Source organism: Scardinius erythrophthalmus (assembly GCF_964197995.2).
Source record: "Scardinius erythrophthalmus genome assembly, chromosome: 24".
NCBI lineage: Eukaryota > Metazoa > Chordata > Actinopteri > Cypriniformes > Leuciscidae > Scardinius > Scardinius erythrophthalmus.
In genome coordinates, this window is record NC_138244.1 from 9392071 (window position 1) to 9414242 (window position 22172).

Below are 22172 nucleotides of genomic sequence, written 5' to 3' on the forward strand. Positions count from 1 at the left end.
ACTCAAAACAACAGGTGGAGCCTTTCACACACTAAATACTGAATCAATCATCCACACACAGCAGGCTAATGTTGTTTTGATAAGCACTAATACACACCCAAATATGTTTTTCCGAAGATTAAAGCTGAAGTATGTCATTTAAAATACAGTGTTACAGTCATCAATATATTTTACATGTCATTTTAACACAAGACACCTTTGTGAAAGAAAAGTAAGGAGACAACAGAGAAAAGACAATGATAGTTTATTTGTAACCTTATCTTGTGTATGAACTACAAACTCTGATTTCTATAATCGAACTCCATCTTTTTTTTTTTTAAAGGTCATGAAATAATGTTTACATGAAAATCAATCCAGTCGTCTTTTACAGCATATCTCGCTCTCTTTTTTTTTTTTGTTAAATCTTTTAGAACAGGTTGGCACATGTAAAATTAAAATTTAAAAAGTTTTTGTTTTGTTTTTTTGTTTTATTTTCAAAATGTATTTTTATAGAAATCTACCACTAGAACAGCATTCCCTCTCAGAGACGAAAAGAAAGAATTTACGTGGAACGGAGAGAAAAGCATCTCGTTCCCTCCTTAACCGAAACCCAAACCACAGATGTTTCACATGATGGGACATAACAAACATACGAAAAAAAAAAGGTTTCCCAAAAATTGGCAATTTAAGACAATGATCCAAATCCTCAAAACAATCAAATAAAATGCAACTGAAAGCAAGACTCAACTCTATGACTTGGTTTACTTTTGTGCTAAACTCCATAGACAATAAGGTTCTTCTTTCGCTGTAATGAACTTATGTTCGGATTGACGTCAATTTCAGTGACAACACAAAATAAAATCAGAAAGACAAGGAAGTGAATTAAGATTCGAAAGAGCAGCATATTCAGATGAAGAACAGTCTTTTTTTTGCACGCTTGGATATCTTGATTAGCAAATGTGCCAGATGGCCTTTGCTTCTAATGGGCAGGAGGTACTCTCAAAAACTTTTTTTGTAATGAACTGAAATAGCAAAGCTGACAAGCATAATTGCATTAGATATATTAAAATCAGAGTGCATCTGGTATGTGAACAAAATATGATACTAAAATGTTCACCAAATGCCACATGGTATCAGTCGACATCTACATTAAGAACAGAAAAGCAAGAGAAAAATCGTCCTGTCAGTCCCCTGTGCGTTTTGCATTAATTATGAATGGCCAAAACGAAACGAATCTGAATAAAATGTCACAGGTTTATTGGTTTACTTCAAATTACCTATAGCCCTCTAGATTGCTTTATAGATTAAATGATGCACTTGAAATGAGTCCACTTTGGCTCTTTCACCCCACCTCACTCTCAAATTTGACTCTGAATGCATTTATAGTGTCAAACCAATGTCTGTCGGCTACTCACCGCCCCCACCCATCCTGTCCAAGGTCATTGGTTTCTATAGTGACCATCTCAGGCCATTCTGATTTCATAAATTAATTCATAATCTCAAGTCATCCACCCCTGCAGCCAAAGGCTACAGCATGTCTAAAGCCAAAGATAAATGTATCATTCTCGATCTGTGCCGAAAAATAAATAAAAGTGATTGAATATGACTAAGAAGTTTAAAAATAATTGCATAACTGCCTATAAAAAGATTGACAGCGATAGATAGAATATGGAAGAAAAAAAAAAAACTAGGAAAAAATAACACAGTCAGTTTACAGAATCTATAAAGACGAACCTGTGGCATCTTTGGAAGCCTTAGATCTGAGCGGCACTGACTTTACCCTCTTATTTAGGGTTCTATGTCTGGCTTTTAGACCATCCCAGAATTAATTAATTAAACTGTATCCATGGACAGCACCAAGAAAAAAATGGATTGAAATGGAAATGGTGCTACGTCAGTAGCTTTCCACTCTGTCAACCTTTGAATAAAGGCCTACAATCTTCGGCCTCCTGCCCATATAGCATTTGGCATAGAATGAGTGTGCTGCATCTGTGTATGAGTATTGGGAAACTTTAGTAGGGCATCAAGGGTGAACTGCCACAGGAACTCACAATTGCTATGATAAAGAAGATGAAGAAAACAGTTTAATAACATGAAGCTTATTTTAAGCTGGAGATACCTTAAAATGCATTTAAGAGCAAATGGGCAGACCCCTAAATGCTAACTTAATCCATAAATCTTCTGGTCCGAGCACAGAAACAATTTGAAATTAATTGCCCTGCATGCATTAAATAGACATGTGTTCCTGACATTTGGCCCGGTTTTAAATGGGGACATGTTTCCAGGGCTCTTTGTTCTAAATTTTAGGCTAGAGAAGCCAGGTATACATCTGCATATAATTTATAGCAGCCATCTTTGCTGAAAAATTAGCTGGTTTAAGCTTGTCTCCCAAACTGTCCAATTTAAAAAGCGTCAAAACCCTTTCCAAAACCAGCCAACAGATGAGCCTGACCAGGCTAGGAGACCAACTAAGACCAGCAAACCTGCTTAATCTGGTTTAAAAAGCCTATTTTTCAGCAAGAGTAACTGAATAATGTGATATTTTCAAATATCATTAATTAAGGGGAGTCAAAAAATGAACCATTTAGAATTAACGTGATCAATTTAAACAATTATAGGGTTAAACGTTTTCTAATATGACAATCTATAACCTAATATTTTAAAAGTATTGACACTAAATGTGAATCTTAAAGTTTCAGACAGATGGAAAGGTTTCAGATTCAGCTGCAAATGACTTTGAATTGGGTCCTCACATACAGAACAGACTTAAACAGAGTTTAAAAGCAAATTAGTAAACCAACAACTCTTAAAATAACATTTAAAAACATGGAGAAATAATTGCTGGAAAAATAATTGCTGATTACATCTTTTCTTGATTAAACCACAATAGTTATTTTCCTTAAATAAATAACTTCTGTTATGTAAAGACACTTTTGAAACGGTTGACGTACACTCAACTCCCAATGTCCTTTTCTACCTGTCAACATCTTATTCTTATACGTCTTGCATCGGTCTACTGTCTTTGTTTCGACAATCTTCAAAATCGATATGTCACATACTGTTCCTTAAGAGTTTTAGAGGTCTATTTTTTTCTTCGTTTAATCCTCATTATGAAAAGCAGTTCAGATCTGGGTTTCTTGTACATTGTCTTTTGAGCTGGCCCGAATTAGCAAAGGTTCGTGGGCAGAGCTGTGTATAGAATTGATGGTGGAGGTGTGATTGTACACAGTCTTGTAAGCAGTGTAATGATTCAGGTGCTCATGCTCCAGTGCGGGAAGGGTGAGGTGGCCCTCCATGTTAGGTCCACCCGTCACGCAATCCTCGTCTACGTTGATAATCTCAATGGTTCGTGTCGGCGCGTGGTGGTTTTGCTGGTGATGCTGTTTGCGCATTTTATAAAAGATGATCAGCATGACGGCCGCCATCAGCGTAATGGCCACAAAGCAACCAATGATGATCTTCGTGGTCTTCATGACCTCATCCAAGGTGTTGAGGGAGCCGTCGATCAGGGCCGTGACAGGGATGGTGTAGGTCTTATCGGTGGCCTTGGTGGACAGTGGCGTCCGTGCTGTGGTGGTGGTGGTAGTAGTGAAGGAAGGTGGTAAAGTCTCCCAAATTCCAGAAGAAGGAGTTGGGGCGCCTTTCTGCTGTACTGTCGGGTGGCCCTCATCATGTGACGATTCTGTGGTCTCGACGGTAACTGTAGTGAAATAACTGAAGCTGCTGTTCTCTGTCGAAGACACATTAAGAGTAGCGGAGGCTGTCGTGTTGCCTGCGGAGTTGCTCACCATACAAGTGTATGTTCCAGTGTCCTGCATCGTGACATTGGTAAAGTTTAACGTCCCATCGTTGAGCACGGAAATGCGTATCTTGTATGCCCCGTGCGTCATGATGGACCCATTGGGTGTGATCCAGCTGACTGAGGTCAAAGAATTCGCTCGACATTTCAGTTCGGCTGCCATTCCCTCAGTCACGTTCAGGTCCGCCGGAGGCTCCACGATCACCGGTGCATAACAATGGAAATGGTTCTGGTCGAGTTCGCCAATGTAGCGCCCTTTGTGGTTGGTAGGTGACGCACAGCGGGCACAGCAACTGGTATTGGCTGGCACCATTTCCTTTAGCCACCAACTGAGCCAGAGGATGTCACAGTTGCAGTTCCAGGGGTTGTGGTGCAAATGTACCCTCTCCACATGGTGTAGTGGGGTGAAGAGGTCATGAGGCAGGAGGGTAAGGTTATTGTGGGCCAAATTGAGCTCCACAAGGGACTGAAGATCATCGAAGGCATTTCTCTCAATAGTCTGGATCTGTGCATGCATCATCCACAGTTTCTGTAAGTGGACAAGGCCTTTGAAAGACCCTGGCCTAATAATAGAGAGCTGGTTTCCTGACATCTCCAACTCATCCAAACGAACAAGAGGAATAAGGTTGGGGATCTCCTTCAAGTTGCACATGCCCAGGTTCAGGTATCGCAGGTTACTGAGGCCTTCAAAGGCACCTTCTGAAATATAAGTGAGCCTTTTCAGCTCGCCCAAGTCCAGCCTTCGCAGTGATGGTACACGGTTGAAGGCATAAGAGGGTATACTCTCAATAGGATTATTCCTCAACCAAAGCTCCTTAAGTTTGGACAGGTACTCGAAAGCCCCATTGGGGATTGTGGTTAAACGATTATCGAAGAGCTCCAGAGTGTTGAGGTTGGCCAGCCCGTTAAAAGCTCCGATTTCAATGGTGCGGATATGGTTTTTGCTGAGCTGCAGGATCTCCAGGTGCCTCAGATGCTTGAAACTGTCAACCCTAATCACCTGGATGAGGTTCTCTTGAAGGTTCAGGTACCTTGTGTTGGTGGAAATACCATCAGGTACATCTCGAAGGGAACGTCGTGTACAGATGACCTTGCTGAACTGGTTGCTACAAGAGCAGACAGAGGGGCAGGTCTGTGCTCGCACCAGGCCAGCCACCACCAGAAGCTGCAGGGCCAGTGACAGCACAAACAATGGGTCGGACAGGGCCCGGTTCCACCTAGGACCTCTCATCGTCTGCTGCATCAGGGAGGAGGTCATCTTGTTTATCATTCATAATTCGCTGACAGGTTCTCCACTCTTTGGGAAGTGTTATATTAGGCCAAACTGCAAAAAAAGAGAGAGAGAGAGAGAGAGAGAGAGACAGAGAAAAAAACATGTAAGGTTTGGAATAATAACTGACTGACACAAATCAATGCTAATACAGATATATACAATAGATGAAACATACTAAAATGTCATAATTTTATTGGGTTGCGGTTGCTTATTTGCAAATACTTTTTAGTGCCTGATTCACAAAATTAGCCAAAAACACTGCCATAAAAGCTGTGCTGCAATCAATTTACATGGCGTAAATCTCCACCATAAGGGCTTAACTCTAATAAATAAGTAAATTGGAAAAACTAGGGAAAAAATAAATAGCACTGCAATCTTGAGAACATTCTTTGCCACATTAACACACAAGCACAGACAAACGTACAGAGGAATACTCAGTCGCTGTACTCTAGCAATGAAAACAATATCTCTTGTATAGCCACACAAGCCCATTTTGCCCAGTGGAAGTGAATCATAAACAAAACATTTTTCACACACACATGCATTGCAGGTGACCTTCAAGAGTGTTTCATATCCATTTCATTTGTCTGTGAGTTCATGTCTTTGCACACACACCACTTTCAATCTAAGTCACATAAAGCTGCACCACAATATTGGGTCTGCTTTCTCTGTTTCCCCCTCTCCTCAGTCAGGGAGATATGAGCTGCCTTGTCTGTCTGTGTCACTTTATTTATTCTTGCAGAGGAGGCATAAATAAAAGCACGGCTTCCCACCTACCGATCCTTCAGTCAACCCTACGTATCTAAAGCGAACACGCACTTAAAGACATGCGTGTGACCGGACTGAGAATGAAACCTGGGACAGGAAGTGTGTGGACAGACGAATGTTGCACCCTCTTGTTCCCTCTTGTAGTATGTGACTCACTTTAATGTCTATTCTGAAAGGAATTGGTCAGGTCAGCTAGTTTATTAGTCATCAACCAGCTGACTAGTCAGTTGAGTCTAGATTTAGAGAGTCTAATATTTTAGCATTTTTAGCATTCATTTATATTTGTATTTATGCATTTAGCAGATGCCCTCAAGATACTATATATAATCTTTCAGTTCATACACTCCCTGATAACCAAAGCCATGGCATTAGCATTGCTAGTGGCATGCTAGTTTAAAAACACAATTTCTCTAATGTTAGCATGTGTTTGTTTTGAAAACTAGTATTGAAACCCTGAAACTTTTTTTACTATGTTTATTAGCAGCAACATTTCATAATCAATTAGCCAGGGAGTTGTCTTGAAGAAGCATTATATAATTAGTTGGATTTAGGGTCATGTGTAACTCGGCGAGACTTTTGTAGGGGCGTTTAGATTAGACTCATTCTTGTATTATGTCTGTAGACACTTTGAGCACTAGAAAATCTGCTCACAGTCGGTTTTGTCGGACCTTAAGAAGAACCGTTGAGCATGGATGTTCTTCCCTCTGGGCATTACAACACGATATAGAAAGCGTTGCAAAACTGTTTGTACCACTTTTCACTCTCTTGCTCGTCTTTCCTCTTCCTCTCGGCAGGGTGCTGGTCTTAACCTAATAAGGACTGCCATAACAATCAATTCTTTCATCGCAAATCTACTTGTACTGCTGCCCTGAAGTCTTAGACTGCTGGTGATGATTACACATGAAACTCAACCATGTTATCACTAAACTTTTTGAGGGAGAATGACTTTCAGTAACAATATGCCCATTTTTACTCCATTTAATCGAATTTCATGCACAGATAATTGTAATATATATCTTGTATGTAAATGCTCAATTACAACAAAAGATAAAGCTTTAACATCACAAATCTTAAAAAAAAAGAAAAGAAGCCCTGCTGGATTCAAGTGCGGGGTCCGGTTTATCTTCCCTGATTTGATTTTACACTAATAAAATTGCATAACACAATCTAGGTTGCTCCAAGTCGAGAGAGAGAGAAAGAGAGGGGGGCAAACAAAAAAGCACTCCACAAAAATCCCGCTGCTTCTCAAACAATGAGCCTGGCAAAATTGGATTTCGTGTGGGAAGGGAATTAGATGAAAAAATGATAAACAAAAAATAAGATTATGAAATGAATACATTTTTAAACTTCTGGCCCAGTAAGAGATGATGAAGCAGGCGGCAAACGCTTCAGCAGGGAGGGAGGTAAAGAAGAGGATCAAGCGGCGGAAGCCTTGAAAGGTGTGAGGTGTAACGAAGTGAATTAATTTTTTCAAATAACATGAAAGTGAATGCCATTGCTGCTGACAAAAATGCGGCTGTGTGCTTCTTTACACAGAGCGGGCTAGAAAAGCTTCTATACTTTCCTTCACACGGCAGGGTGAGCAGGTTGAGGTGAGAACAATTATGGCAATCATACAGTTCCGCACAAAATAATCAAATGTCAAGAGCCGTTTTGGATTAATATGGTGTTCATCTTCGAGAGGAGGAGAGAGGTAAGGGAAAGATAAGGGTGGAAGAAGAGAAGAGGAGGTGGTGGTGGTGGAAGGAGAAGAGTGGGGGAAGAAGGAATGAAAGAGTAAGAGATGGAAGAAGAAATATGATGAGGAAGGTGAAAGGAAGATGAAAGAGTAGGGAAAAGGGGAAGGTGAAATAAAAAGGAAGTAGAAAGGAAGAGGTGGAAGAAGAAGGATAGGCGAAAAGGAATTAGATCGGCATGGGGAAGTGAAGAAGAAGGAGAGGGAAGGGGAGAAGAAAATAAAAGGTAAATGAAGATGAAGTAGAAGGGAAAAGGGGAAGAAAACTATGAAAAGTGATAGTCAGGAAGAAGACAAAGGAAAGAAAAAATAAAAGTGAAGAGGAATGTGAGGAAATTGAAGAAGGACAGAAAAGAGAGGAGGAAGAGGGAGTAAAGTGGGAGAAAGATGGAAGGAAAAAAGTGGAAGGAGAGAAGAAAAGGAAGTAGAAGAGAGAATGGAAGAGGAAATAAGTGCACAGGAAGGTTGGGGCAAGGAGAAGGGAAAAGGAGGAGGAAGAAGAGAGGAAGATAAAGTCAAAGGGAAGATGAAAAATTAAGTAGGAGGGATAGGGCAAAAAGAAAAGAGAAGAGAACAGGGGGAAGCAGAGAGGAAGATGAAGTAAAAGGGAAGAGGAAACTGAGAAAAGGAGAAAGGAGAGAATAAGAGGAAGTAGAACGGAAGAGGGAGAATGCAGGGGGAAATTGAAGTGTGGAGGAAGGTGAGGGCAAGAAAAGAGGAAAGAAAACAATGAAAGAGCAGGCAAAGAGGGGGACAAAGTAAAAGGGAAGAGGAAAATGATGAATGGAAGTAGGAAAGATAAGGAAGGAAAATAGAACAAGAGGAGAAGATGAGAAAGGAAAGAGGAAGAAAATGTACATGAGAACATAAAAGAAAGGGGAAAATTAGGAGGAAGACCAAGGAGAGGGGAAAAGGAAGTACAAAAAGAATAGATATTTTTGACAAAACAAAGAAAGAAAACATCCACATGTGCATTGCATCGTCATTGGGCAACACGCCCAAGCCACAGATGAGGGTAAAGCTGAGATATGAGTAATGCTGTCGTATAACAAACATGTCATATCAAAACCGCTCTATTCAAAACCCCAAGGTATTGAGAAAATTAAAGATTTCCTTTAGATTTTTCAATCGCAGTCAGAGAGAGGCCCTGAGCCAGGTTTCATTTATCTGCAGGCCTGCTAGAGCACAATTCATACAGTAGGTATGCTGGATAGCATCAATAAACTATGATAGTTCAGCCATTGCTTTACAAGACTGGGAATTGCATCATATAAATGAAAGCTGGAGTGGAAGTTCTCCACAGGGTCATCCATCTACAGACGGATGAACAGCTGATGGACTGTAGAATCACCAGTTACCTGAAGCAGCAGTGGTAACCTTCAGATGTTACGATAAGGCGCGTACAACAGCACACAGCAAAAATATTGTAAGTAACACCAAACAAGCAAGAATGCTGTCATCAGTAGAGTTCTCAACGGGCCTAAAAATTACAGCCCGACCCGACCCGGCCCGTGGCTTTTAAAGCCCGGACCCGATGTAACCCGACACATCATCATGAATTATCTGCCCGAACCCGGCCCGCGGCCCGACGGTAATTTTTTTTTTCTCTCATACACGTATTATCATGACCAGCAGACGGGAATTCAAAATTCAAAATTTAATTTTGAAATGAATCTCTTATAATAGTAATATTAATTTCTCGGCGATTCAATGTTTTGAAGGAATCGATTGAGAATGATTCAATGACTCACTCAGATGGTCACTTGTTTCATTCCTGAATGAATCAGTGTACTGTACGAATTGGATGAGTGAATGCTTCAGTGACTCACTCATAAATAGTAATTAGCTTAATTCCTGAATGAATCAATGTTTTGAAATAACTGGTTGAAAATTATTCTATGCATAACTGCTTTTGAATGAATTGGATGAGTAAATGTTTAGTGACTCACTTATTTAAAGTAATTTAGTTCATTTCTGAATGAATCTATGTTTTGAATGAATCAGTTGTGAATGTTTCAGTGACTCACTCATAAGGATGGTTGTTTAATTCCTGAATGAATCCATGTTTTTAACAAACTGGATAAATGAATGCTTTAGCCACACACTCATAATGAGCAATTAGGTGTGTTCGGCTTGAAGTGGCACTGCGCAGATTGATCGGTGTATGAAAAAATGAAAATAAATAAAGTGAAAGCATGCATAGCCATCTTTTATGAATTGGATTCATGTTTTGAAGTATTCATGTTTTCAATGACTCACTCAAAGACAGCCACTTTCTTATTCCTCAATGAATCAGTGTTTAGAACAAATTATATGAGTGAATGCTTCTATTCACTCATAAAGAGTAATTTGCTTCATTCCTGAGAGAATCAATGCTTTAACTGAATCATTTTTGTGAATAATTCTCTTGAATCGCTTGCAAAAACAGGCACTTTATTGCCACCTACTGGCATAATGATGCAATTTCAAACACAAACGGAGTGATGTAAACACTGCTGTCGGACTGTTATGTGCTCTTGAAAAAGATTCATGGAGCAGACTGACTGCTGTATAATTTAAAACACATTCCAGTTAATGTAAACAATGAGCATTTGGTAGAAGATAATTTCAAGCTCCCCATAAGGCCATGCACCATGCAAAGAGAGTTTCTCCCTCTCAGTAATCCTGTGAATTCTGCAGCAAGAAGGATCTTGGTTCCACAAAAAAAAAAAAAGAGGGATGAAAAGGATGAGTCATGACAAATCAGTAAAGAGCAACAGTGTTTCATTTATAGGGCATTGCGGAACTGCAGCTCCTTCGAGAACGGGGGAGAAAGACAGAAAAGCGGGAGGGGGGATAACGGCACCCATCACTGTACGCTCATACTCAGGAATGGTACGGAACAAAGTATGTGGGCTCCGTCAGACAGTCGCAACTGGAGGTTACAGCAAGGAAATGGGTTTTGGCAACCGTGGAAACAAAAGCAGACTATCTGTTAGCACCGCGCAAGTCCAGACCCCCGCGGCGGTGGCAGGTGGAAACGCACTGGCAGGGAGAGTGGTGGAAAGGCCCCTACAGAGAAAGACGAGGCAAGCGCTGTCAGGAAAAACTCGCCTGATGAGAAGAAATGGAAAGAGGTGTCTGGATGTACACAATGACAAAATGGCAATACATGAAGGCTGATAGATAAGGGTTATATAAATACTGGTGCTCTTTGAAGAGTTCTACAGACCGACGATCTAATGACATGCGGGATACAAGCAGGTCAGCTGCATTTTGTACAGCAGGGAAATTAAGGGGAGATCAGGGTGCAATAAAATGGTGGAGATTCCATTAAGGCAAATTCTCTCTCTCTCTCTCTCTCTCTCTCTCTCTCTCTCTCTCTCTCTCTCTCTCTCTCTCTCTCTCTCTCTCTCTCTCTCTCTCTCTCTCTCTCTCTCTCTCTCTCTCTCTCTCATATCATTCCCAATCAGAGGACATTCAGTGCCGCAGCTGGATAAAGCGCATCACATGAAACTGAATGGATTCTTCTAGATGTTATGAATGTGTATTCATTCAATAACAGCCATGTCTAAGACCAGATGACGAATGATTTCATCTAGAGCTTTTTCCACTATGAAAAATCACTTTTATTCTGCATTGTGAAAAGTGGTCAATTAACTTAAAGTGAGGAAACCCGTTGCCTTAAAATTAAGTAAATAAACTTCATGCGTAATTGAAAAAATTAAGTTATGTGGAATTGTCAAGTTCACATAACTTAATTATTTCAATAATACATGAAGTTTATTACTTAAAGGGGGGGTGAATTACTGTTTCATGCATACTGAGTTTTTTACACTGTTAAAGAGTTGGATTCCCATGCTAAACATGGTCAAAGTTTCAAAAGTTAAGTTGTACGTTTGAAGGAGTATTTTTGTTCCAAAAATTGTCCTTCCGGTTTGTCACAAGTTTCGGAAAGTTTTTTTCGAGTATGGCTCTGTCTGACGTAAGAGAGGGCGGAATTTCCTTATATGGGTCCTAAGGGCACTTCTCCGGTAAGATCGCGGGCGCGCGCGCACTCGTAAAACAGAGCAAGAGAGTGAAAGCAGTTCGCCATCAAAGCGCCCTGCCCGGCTTTTGGGAAGTCAGTGTCACCAAAGAAGTGTGTTTTTGGTTGCCAGGGCAAGACAACCCTGCACAGATTCCCAAAGAACCCAGCGTTAAGGCACCCGTGGATGGAGTTTGTTTTCCTGAGCATAAACGGAGTTGTGCAAGACTGTTGTTCCCTGCATTTCGACGATGATTGTTTTATAAACAAAGCCCAGATCGTCTAATGCTTAAGGATCGAGCAGTCACAATGATAAAGGTTCGCGGTCGTGCGTTGGAACGGTGAGTAAAACTGTTGAACAAATGTCTCTGTGTGTTGTTAGCTCGGCGGGTAAGCACAGCTTTAGCTTCGCCCACACGGCCCGCCCCCAGCCGCTCGTTTTTTTCCGGAAAGACTCGGTACAGCCAATCTTTCAATTAAAAATATAATAAAACAAAAGACTTTTTGGAGATGAAGGATGCAATATTACTCTATAGGTACTCAAGATTAACAGGAGATTGAGTGAAAATGAGCATTTCACCCCCCCTTTAATAATTTTAAGGCAATGGGTTTCCTTACTTTTTTAAGTTACGTCAATTGATCACTTTTCACAGTGCAGAATAAAAGTGATTCTTTATTGTGGAAAAAGCTCTGGATGTAATCATTCATCATCTGGTCTTAGACGTGGCGGTTATTGAATGAATACACATTCATAACATCTAGAAATCCATTAAGTTTCATGTGATGCAATTTATCCAGCTGCGGCATTGAATGTCCTGCAGGAGTGTCGTGCATGAAAGCATCATACATAAATATTTGGACTGACCAAATTTATGCATGCACAATTGTGCAGCTTAATTATGAATCCCAACACGGTCAATTAGGAAACGTTCAGTCATGGGCAGTCGTGGCCTAATGGTTAGAAAGTCGGACTTCTAACCCGAAGGTTGCGGGATAGATTCTCAATACCAGCAGGAAATTACTGAGGTGCCTTGAGCAAGGCACATAACCCCAGGCGCCACAGCAAAAATGGCTGCCCACTGCTCCGGGTGTGTGTGTCCATGGTTTGCAGTGTGTGTTCACTACTGCAAAAACTTGGATGGGTTAAATGCAGAGGGCGAATTCCGAGAATAACTTGCCATACTTGGCCTTTACATCATGTCAGTTCAATTATGTCAATTCTGACTTTCTTGGATCAACATCTTCATTGGTCCTGGAACCACATTATAATCAAGCAATCAGATTTTGAGTTAAGTTTAGGGTTTGGCCAAATGTTGTTGCAGGACCAAGAAATGATATCGACCCATAATAATGTCACATTTGGGTAAATCATGTTGTGCGGTGACCATTTCAACAGGCAGAACCTGCAAATAAAAGAGTCGGCACCCATACCCAATTGACCTTACTTAGTCAACACACCACATCTGACTATTTTTGCCTCAACGGCTCCAGCTACAAAACCCGCTAATTTAATTAAGAACCCATTTTCTATTTTGGATGAGTTAGATTGAAGCATCGTAATTCTGCAACAGAATAGGCACTTCCAAAGTAACAAGTGGCCATCTGGCGTATTCTGTATTCCAGAACTCTTTTCAGAGACAGCACTGTTTATGCAAATGAGTTGTCTTCTCATTAGCATCTCTGCAAATATATCACTTCCCTCGACACACCCCAGTTCAACTTGCCCCGCCACCCTCCCGGACCCCAGATATCCCTCCAGGACCCCAGATATCCCTCCCACCTTGTTGTCAACGGGCGCAGCAAAGTTTCTGCTCGATGTCTCCTTGGCGACCACTTTTCCAGCTGACACTGATTTACTTCCTGTCCTTGGTTGCCATGCCAACCCCCCTGCAAGGAGGCATGATGGAGACAAATTGTGAACAGAATCGTCCCAATCAACAGCAAGCCTTCTTTTTCAACTAGTCATCTTTCGTAAAGAAGTGTCAAAGGATATTTGTGCTTCACCAACATCATGTTGTTGACATGAAACAGTGACTCTACACGAATCTCATATATAATTTAATGCAGAAATAAAGACATTGAGCTTAACACATGTCAGCTACGTCAGATCTATGAATAGAAACTCTTCACTGATTTTCCTTGCTACTCAGACGGAAATACACTTCCCTACATTTTTGGATAATTTTCCTGTCCAAACTTATTCTATTCCTGACAAGGAACGAAACCATTCACGCCACTAGAGTGTTGCATTGTTAATGCCTTCACAATAAGACTCTCTCCACTAGACTTGATTAAAATGTCAATAAGAGAACCAATCTTCTCTCTGCCAATCCAACAAACAGACAAAGCTCAGCGTCCTGTGGCAATTTATCTATTTCTATTCACATTCAAAAACCCTAGTGGATTCCCAAGTTTGGTGAAATGTATGTTATCTAGTGGAATGAACCAATGCCTGGTGATTGAAATACATTAAATAAACAGATAAAGTACAAATCCCGCATGACCTTTCCTGTTAGTGGTTGTGTTTTTTTTTGTGTTTTTTTAAGACATTACTGTCAGTCTTTTTTTAAACTGAAATGGCGGAAGGATATTTGGGGGATGATTTTCTGTGCTTGTTGGAGCAATAAAGTGTGTGAGAGAGAGAGAGAGAGAGAGAGAGAGAGAGAGAGAGAGAGAGAGAGAGAGAGAGAGAGAGAGAGAGAGAGAGAGAGAGAGAGAGAGAGAGAGAGAGAGAGAGAGAGAGAGAGAGAGAGAGAGAGAGAGAGAGAGAGAGAGAGAGAGAGAGAGAGAGAGAGAGAGAGAGAGAGAGAGAGAGTGTTGGCGCGCACACAGTGTGATTGTATGATGTAAGCTGTTCTTATGTAAAATGCTCCCTAAAAGTCCATTCATGTAAATTGGCTGGTGGAGAGCGGCACATCAGGCTTGATTTGCACAGACGTTCATCCATTTGCAGGAATTATCGTGATTATACAAAGGGCAGGTCTGAGGGGAGACATTGCTCAGGGACTAAATCTAAAGTAACTCCAACGGACCCATTTATTAGACCAGTTAACTTGCCATCTGAATAATTGTGGCCTAGGCGTTTACATCTAATCAAGTAATGCTTTGCAGTAAAACATTTTTTTTAAACATACATACAACAAGATACATTTACTCTAGAGGTGAACTAAGATATCAAGCCTTGCTTTCAGAGAAAATATCTTAATAATACATTTGACAAAATGATTTCAACAATTTAATAAGGTTCAAGCTTTGGGAAAAAAAAATGAAAATGGTGCGAGAAATATTATAGCTAATTATAAACGCTAAAAATAAATGATAAAAAAATGTAACGCAATATAAAAAATATATTTTCTGAAAACAAAAATATATTAATATTTCACAACATTTCAGTACATTTATCTTGTTTTAAGTATTACATATTTTTACCGCAAAATAAATTCATGTTATTAATTATTAATTATACAAATTATATAAAAATACAAATGTTTGCATATTTTAACAAAAGGAAATTATAACATAACATAATCATAACAGTATATATATTAGTATACATATAGTGTATATATATCATACTGTATATACAGCATTTACTGTACAGCATTATTATTATGGTGCTATATTTTGCAATAGGTCACATCTGTACATGATACGTTGTGAATCACCCCTGACCCTTTGACCTAAACATGAAAACTGGGCTGGGAGTAGATGTGTGCAGTTAATCATGAGTGACTGACCAATACATCCACAGGGCACCGCATTCACCAAACAATTGAGTCTAAATCACTTCCACGGGCCGGTCGGAGGATGGAGAGGGGTGTGAGGCCTGGCCTAAGGCAACACATTTTACAGACAAATGAGCCGTGCAAATTCCAACCCCACTGTCGCACTGGGAACGTGCTTTGGACCAATGGTCCTGAAGCTGCAAGCTCACACGTGGAGTTACATATGATTTGGGGACAAAATAGGGCTATTTTACGTTTTGATTCAATTGTGTATAGTTGTGTAATCCAATTAAACAATAAGTCATGAAGAGATGTTAAAATCAACATGAAATAACCCATTTCACTGCCATTTTATTCTCTTGAAGAGAATCAAATTAAGTATAGGACTTCAAATGACTTTTACTAAAAAAAGCTGCTTTTTTATTTTCTTAAATTACTTCCTAGGAAGTCTGCAATACATTACTAGCCTTAAATAATTCATTTAATATAGATATTGTTTTAATTATAATTATTATTATTATTATTATGTTTAATTATACTTATACACATATACTCTACATACATATATATATATATATATATATATGTATATATATATATTTACAATATATAAATATGTAAATATATATATATATATTTACAATATGTAAATATATATATATATTTACATATATACACATAATGTTGTAGTGCAGATATGTGTGTGTGGGTTTTTGTGTTTAGTGATTATATTAATTTTAATGACATATTTAATGATTATCTTTTCATGATATATGAAGATAACATATTTTCCAGGAAAGTGTATAACATACAACAGGATGTGCAAAAACAGTGTCAATTTTGACTTTAACAACCACATTTGACATCTCATCCAGCAGTCACACTGGAAGTGGTAAATGAAGACGAGCACATTGCATCATGGGATACGGTATCCCCCGCTGACGTCCTTCTCTCTCTCTATCTAAAACAATTACACATTCGGATCCACATATACACCATCAAAAACACAGAAAACATGACAGGAAATCGTTACCGCAGATAATCTCCTCACGCATACATACAGACGTGACGTTATCTCCTACATCGCTGCCACCTGGTTTGATGTATTAGTGTAATTATGCAGAATTGTGTCTGACACACAGATGCCGTATCGATCGGATCTGCCCGCGGGGGGATCGGACCCCGCTGAGGAGATCAGCTCTTACAATCAACGTCTAGACATTATTATATGTGTTCGGATGCTTCTTTTGCGAGAAAGTTTGTCGTCATGTAATCCAATCAAACAATACGTCACGAAGAGATGTTACATATAAACACAACACATTTCACTTCCATAACATGTAATATTCATTTACGGATTGATTCTCCAAATATTATCTGTAGCCTTGGGAAGAAGGTTGTCTTATTGAGGAAGTATTGATGTATGATGAAGTTTCACTTCTGGTGAAGGCATCTGTGCGTTCACAACCGATGTTCCTTTCACAGCTGCGTCTGTTCGGCACCAAGGACGGCGGCCCGCTGCCAACACATGGCTTGGAGGTACGGGCACGCCTGGTGGCGTATCGCGAGGCACAGCTGGAGACCGTCAGAGCTCATCAGGAAGAAAGTTGCCTGCACGACACTTAAGGGAATTCACAAAAGGCGAATGCTGTTGGCTCCCGCCGTCATTTCAAAGACACCTAAAACAAGACCACGGCTGCATCCGAAAACTGATAAATGCTGCCTTCGGAGGAAAGCATTCAAAGGTCGGAAGGCATCAAGGCACGTCCGAATGCAATGTTAGTTTCACTTCCTGTCTCCTGAGATACCTTCATCTGATGGATTTTTAAAAGCAGCATAGATGTATCCTTCGCTGCCTCTGATATCCCACAATCCTGTGCTTTCCTATCTGTGACAGTTGAGCTAAAAACCAAAGATGGCGTCTGAAAGTTGCGTCTGGTCGTCAGTTTGTATGTAAATGTACATTTTTGATCAACGTTGTCCACTTGTGATGTCATTTCTAGCAAGAAATTACTATTGTAGTCATTAAATATTCACTTAGTTTTCACCCAAGCTCTCTCTGTTTTGCTGTAGATTATTAAACGGTTAAGCTGCCTCAGAAGTCTGTCTGAAATCAGTTTTGTGAGGCACCTTCGTGCGCAAACTCTGCCTGCAAAGTCATTGGGCCCTATTTTAACTATCTAAGGGCATGGTCTAAAGCGCATGACGCAAGTGCACTTAGTGCGTGTCCGAATCCCTTTTTGCTATTTTAATGACGGGAAAAATGGTCGGTTCACCCGGCGCATGGTCTAAAAGGATTGTCCCTATTCTCTTAATGAGTAATGGGTGTGTTTTGGGTGTAACGTGCAATAAACCAATCAGACTGTCATTTCCAATTCCCTTTAAAAGTCTGTTGCGCTCGCGCCATGGTGGATTCATTTATATGGCAGAATTTGCAAGCGGAAAACTGACGGCTTCTCTAACGAGGAAACGGATCTGCTCGTGCGCGATGTTAAAGGAGAACTCCGGTCAATTTTAACATTGAGCTCATTTTTTTGTAAATTTGGAGTGCTGTCAATACAGAGAACAGCGACAAAAATCGGTGTTGCCTACACCATGTTATCCTCTTTTTAAAATTTGCACCCTGTTGACATCAATGGGGCAAGTACTAAACCTGCTTTTAGGCTCTTAACATCCTTGATGTGTCATTACAAGTGAACAGCCATTGTGAGTGATTCCTTCAGAGTGATCACGAGTGAATCTGACTGCAGTAGATGTGAACGATATTAATAAAAATTATGTTATTTCAGCCAGCGCACATACCTGTATTTTCTTCCTGTTTTCGGTCGAAGCCCATAGTAATCGATTGTCGAGTTCACCCGCATAGGTTTAGTTACCGATTATGACGCGCGTGAACTCGACAATCGATTACTGTGGACTTCGACCGAAAACAGGAAGAAAATACAGGTATGTGCGCTGGCTGAAATAACATCATTTTTATTCATATCTTTCACATCTACTGCAGTTAGATCCACTTGTGATCACTCTGAAGGAATCACTCACATTTTCTGTTCACTTGTAATGACACATCAAGGATGTTAAGAGGCTAAAAGCAGGTTTAAAACTTGCCCCATTGAAGTCAACAGGGTGCAAATTTTAAAAAGAGGATAGCATGGTGTAGGCAACACCGATTTTTGTCGTTGTTCTCTGTATTGACAGCACTCCAAATTTACAAAAAAATGAGCTCAATGTTAAAATTGACCGGAGTTCTCCTTTAAAACATGGGAGCAGACCATTTACGGGACAAGGTGGATTTATGTACAATAATAATATTTTACATTGTAATCCTTTTATTTTTAATATTTGGCATGATTGTGTGCCCTGTGTGTGTAATAAGCAGAGTGTACATGCATTGTGCACCCGCCTATAGGCGCATACTACTAATGCGCCCTTTCAATAACAAAACAATTATTGCGCCATTGACTTTAGAATTGTTTTTTGTTTGGTCAATGGCAGTGTCAATGGCAGTGTCTATTTCAGTTGCCTCAAAACAGCAACGCACCAACAATGCGCCTGAACACACCTCGTTTTCAAACTAGCATGCCCATAGGCGAATAAATGGGTGCAAATGCATTAGCTATTTAAACAATGTGGCGCAGGACGTGAAAATGATAACTGCGTTGGGCTGAAACTTGCAAAAAACACTTGCGCCAGTCCACGTCGCGTGTATGATAAGGCCCATTGCCTGATAAAGCAGTAAGACAACAAGTTAAGTTTTCGGACGCAGCCCACGTCACCCGAAGAGTTTTACGTCATCCCGACAACGTGTTTTGCGCCCTTCAATAATAATAATCGCCTGTTTTTCACTAACCACACTACGTTTGTCTTTGTCTCTTGTCATGCTCCAAGGTTGTCAAGGGTTGTGGAAGGACTGATACCTCTTTCAGGATCATAAAGTCAAGTGGCAATTCTGAGCCTCTCAAGTCAGTCATCTCCAATACACTCGCGTCTGTGAACAAATCCATCCGTATTATGTGGACACCTCAGCGTCTATACTGACATTCTGTCTTCTAATTAAAAAAAACAAAACAAAAAGTCCCTGTTTGGATTTAAATTAAATCCAAACTAATAGTAAAAATTTCTAGAATGTCATAAGATCAACACATTGCTGTTTACATATGAAAATTTGCCAGCTACAACAGAGTGAGACTTCTCCTGTCTGAATAAGTCTCTTTGTACAACGCGTGACAACAATAAGAAGTGAAAAGAATAATAAAAATTAAGGTTGGTTGCATAATACATCTTAAAGTATCTCTTTTCTACTGCATCAAAAGAAGGAACTCTGTAATTCTTGCACTAAAAACCTCAGGTAGGAGGAGATCGCAGGCGAAATCCCTGCAGGAGTGCAGAGACAAGACATTCTCATGTTACACTACATTTGTTGAATTAATAACAGATAATTTAGCTGCAGGTGCAGGAACACACTGTGCTCCGTGCGTTGAACTCAGCATCCAGGGTTGCTTTCTTCTCTGATCTGAAATCAGTCTTTGAACGGCTCAGGTTTGCAGAACAAACTCCTGGTTCAGAATAATAACACCGCTTCTACACAATCTGTTACCGCTGAGCATCACGACTGAAAACAGCACATCAGTTTGCCCTTGACAGGCATCTGTACTTCGAGTCCCTGTAAACGAGTAGGTCTTATTTACTGACAGCTTTGTACTTTGCCCTACATAGTGCCCCTATGACAACATTATATATATATATATATATATATATATATATATATATATATATATATATATATATATATATATATATATATATATATTTATTTTTTTTTTTTTTTTTTTCTTTATTTTTTTTTTCTTTATAACATCTTTATTAAAGGGATAGTGACCCAAAAATTAAATTTCTGTTATTATGTACTCTTCATGCCTTTCAAAACACTTTCTTTTTTCAGTCGAACACTTAAGATGATGTTTTGCGGAATGTCCCAGTTGCCTTTCCATACAATGAAAGTGAATGGGGACGAAGGCTGCAGGTGTTATTAGTTTTTATTATAGCTTTATTAATAGTTTGCATTTATTTTTAATATTTTTAGTTTTCATGTTAACTTTAGTTTAATTAATTAGTTTAATAAATTATGAATCATTTTAGTAAATTTTTTATTGGCTTTTGTCAATTTCATATATATATATATCTAAATATATATTTAATATTGCTATTTATGTTTCATTTATTTTTTATTTCAGTTTTAGTTTATTTATTTACAATTTCAGTTTTAGTTTATTTATTTACAATTAATCATTTAAAACTTATTTTAGTTTATTTCCAAGGAAACATTTCTAAAAAAAAAAAAAAAATGAAAAAAAAAAAAAAAAAAAAAAAAAAAAATATATATATATATATATATATATATATATATATATATATATATATATATATATATATATATATATATATATATATATATATTAACTACTATTTATATTTTATTTCAGCTTCATTTCAATTAACAGAAATGTTTTTGATAGTTTTACTATTTTGTTTTAATAGTTAACGATAATAACCCTGTCTATAACCTTCAAAAAAGACACACACACGCACAAAGTATTTTTATGATTAAAAATACACGATAAAAAAGTTTTTTTTTTCAAGTTGTAAATAGAACCGATTATCAAACTAGGTTTTTACACAAAATACATCAAAATGACATGCTTGTTTCATGTTACTTGCCATTTCTTTGTAATTATTTTGAATTGTTTGAATTGTTTCTATGTACATCAATTTTTAAATAATTTCGATATATCGTGCAGCCGTGTCGTATTCAAACCCCTTTGTACTTTGGACCAGCTTTTATCATTCATACAATCCGTCAAAACGAACCTAATGTATGTTATGTAAGCATCTGTCACACATACAAACGAGCAGACTCAGCCATTCAAATTTGTCCTGATCAAATGTCAATGTGCATGAGTCAGGACAGACTTTCTGAAGGAGGCAGCGTTGTGTTTGATGCTTCGGATGTTGTGGGCCCTAATCACTGTGGTGTTTAATTTAACAAAGCCACAGAAAAGGCTGAGACAACTAAGGCGAGGGAGCAGTTGCTTTCCAATGTCACCATCTGTTATTTATACAGTTACCGCCTCCTGCGGGAGACGGCAAAAGGCCACATATTGCAGAAAAAAAACATAAATCTATCACTTCAACTCATTATCTTTTTAATCAGCTGACCCAGGCTCCCCTCTCAGGGGAACAGAACAGCCGGGGTACATTTAGGACAGACCCATAACTCACCCACAGCTCCCCCATCCAAAGAAAAAATAATATTCCAGAAGGGTGAACATGAGTGTGCATACAGTAGATGTGTGAGGTTTGACTACACATTCTGTACGTCCATCTACGTCAAAAAGGTTATTAGATCTATTTATTATGTTATTTTCATTTTAAATTATGTTTTTGATGGTAAAATGTTAAGTTAGTAAATCCTATCATTTAAAAAAAAAATTTTTAAAACACTAATGTTACTGAGGCCGTTTCTCAATATGGATTCTTCTCTGTACTTGTGTTCTTGTGGACTTGTGAAACGTCATCAGTCGCTACCCAAGTGCTGTCCCAATACACAAGTTTGCATTTTAGCAAGAACGGTTAAAAATCCCGGAAGTGTTCTTGACACGCCCATTTTACCGAGGATGCATAGGTTGGTAACTTGTGTGAACTTGACGGCAGAAATATCCCAGCATTCATTTCGGCATTCGAGGAAAGAGAGGCACAGCAAGTCGTTTTTCTACAATTTCGTAAGCTACTTCATCACTAAATTCACTTCTGAGAACATTTGATGTGAGAAATCAACTGTGTAGATTTCAAATATTGGTATTTTTATGAAAATTTATGGCGAATCGAAA

The 22172-nt window shown here is 39.0% G+C and overlaps 1 protein-coding gene across 1 annotated transcript in view; it reads right to left on the minus strand.

Moving 5' to 3' along the window:
- Positions 1-233: 233 nt before the first annotated feature.
- lrrc4ca (leucine rich repeat containing 4C-a) overlaps positions 234-22172 on the minus strand; it is a 71684-nt gene continuing 49745 nt past the window's right edge. The window contains exon 3 of the mRNA XM_081355323.1: positions 234-5102. Coding sequence (XP_081211449.1) covers positions 3102-5048 — 1947 coding nt within the window. The 5' untranslated portion in view covers positions 5049-5102 and the 3' untranslated portion in view covers positions 234-3101. The remainder of the gene's footprint in view (positions 5103-22172) is intronic.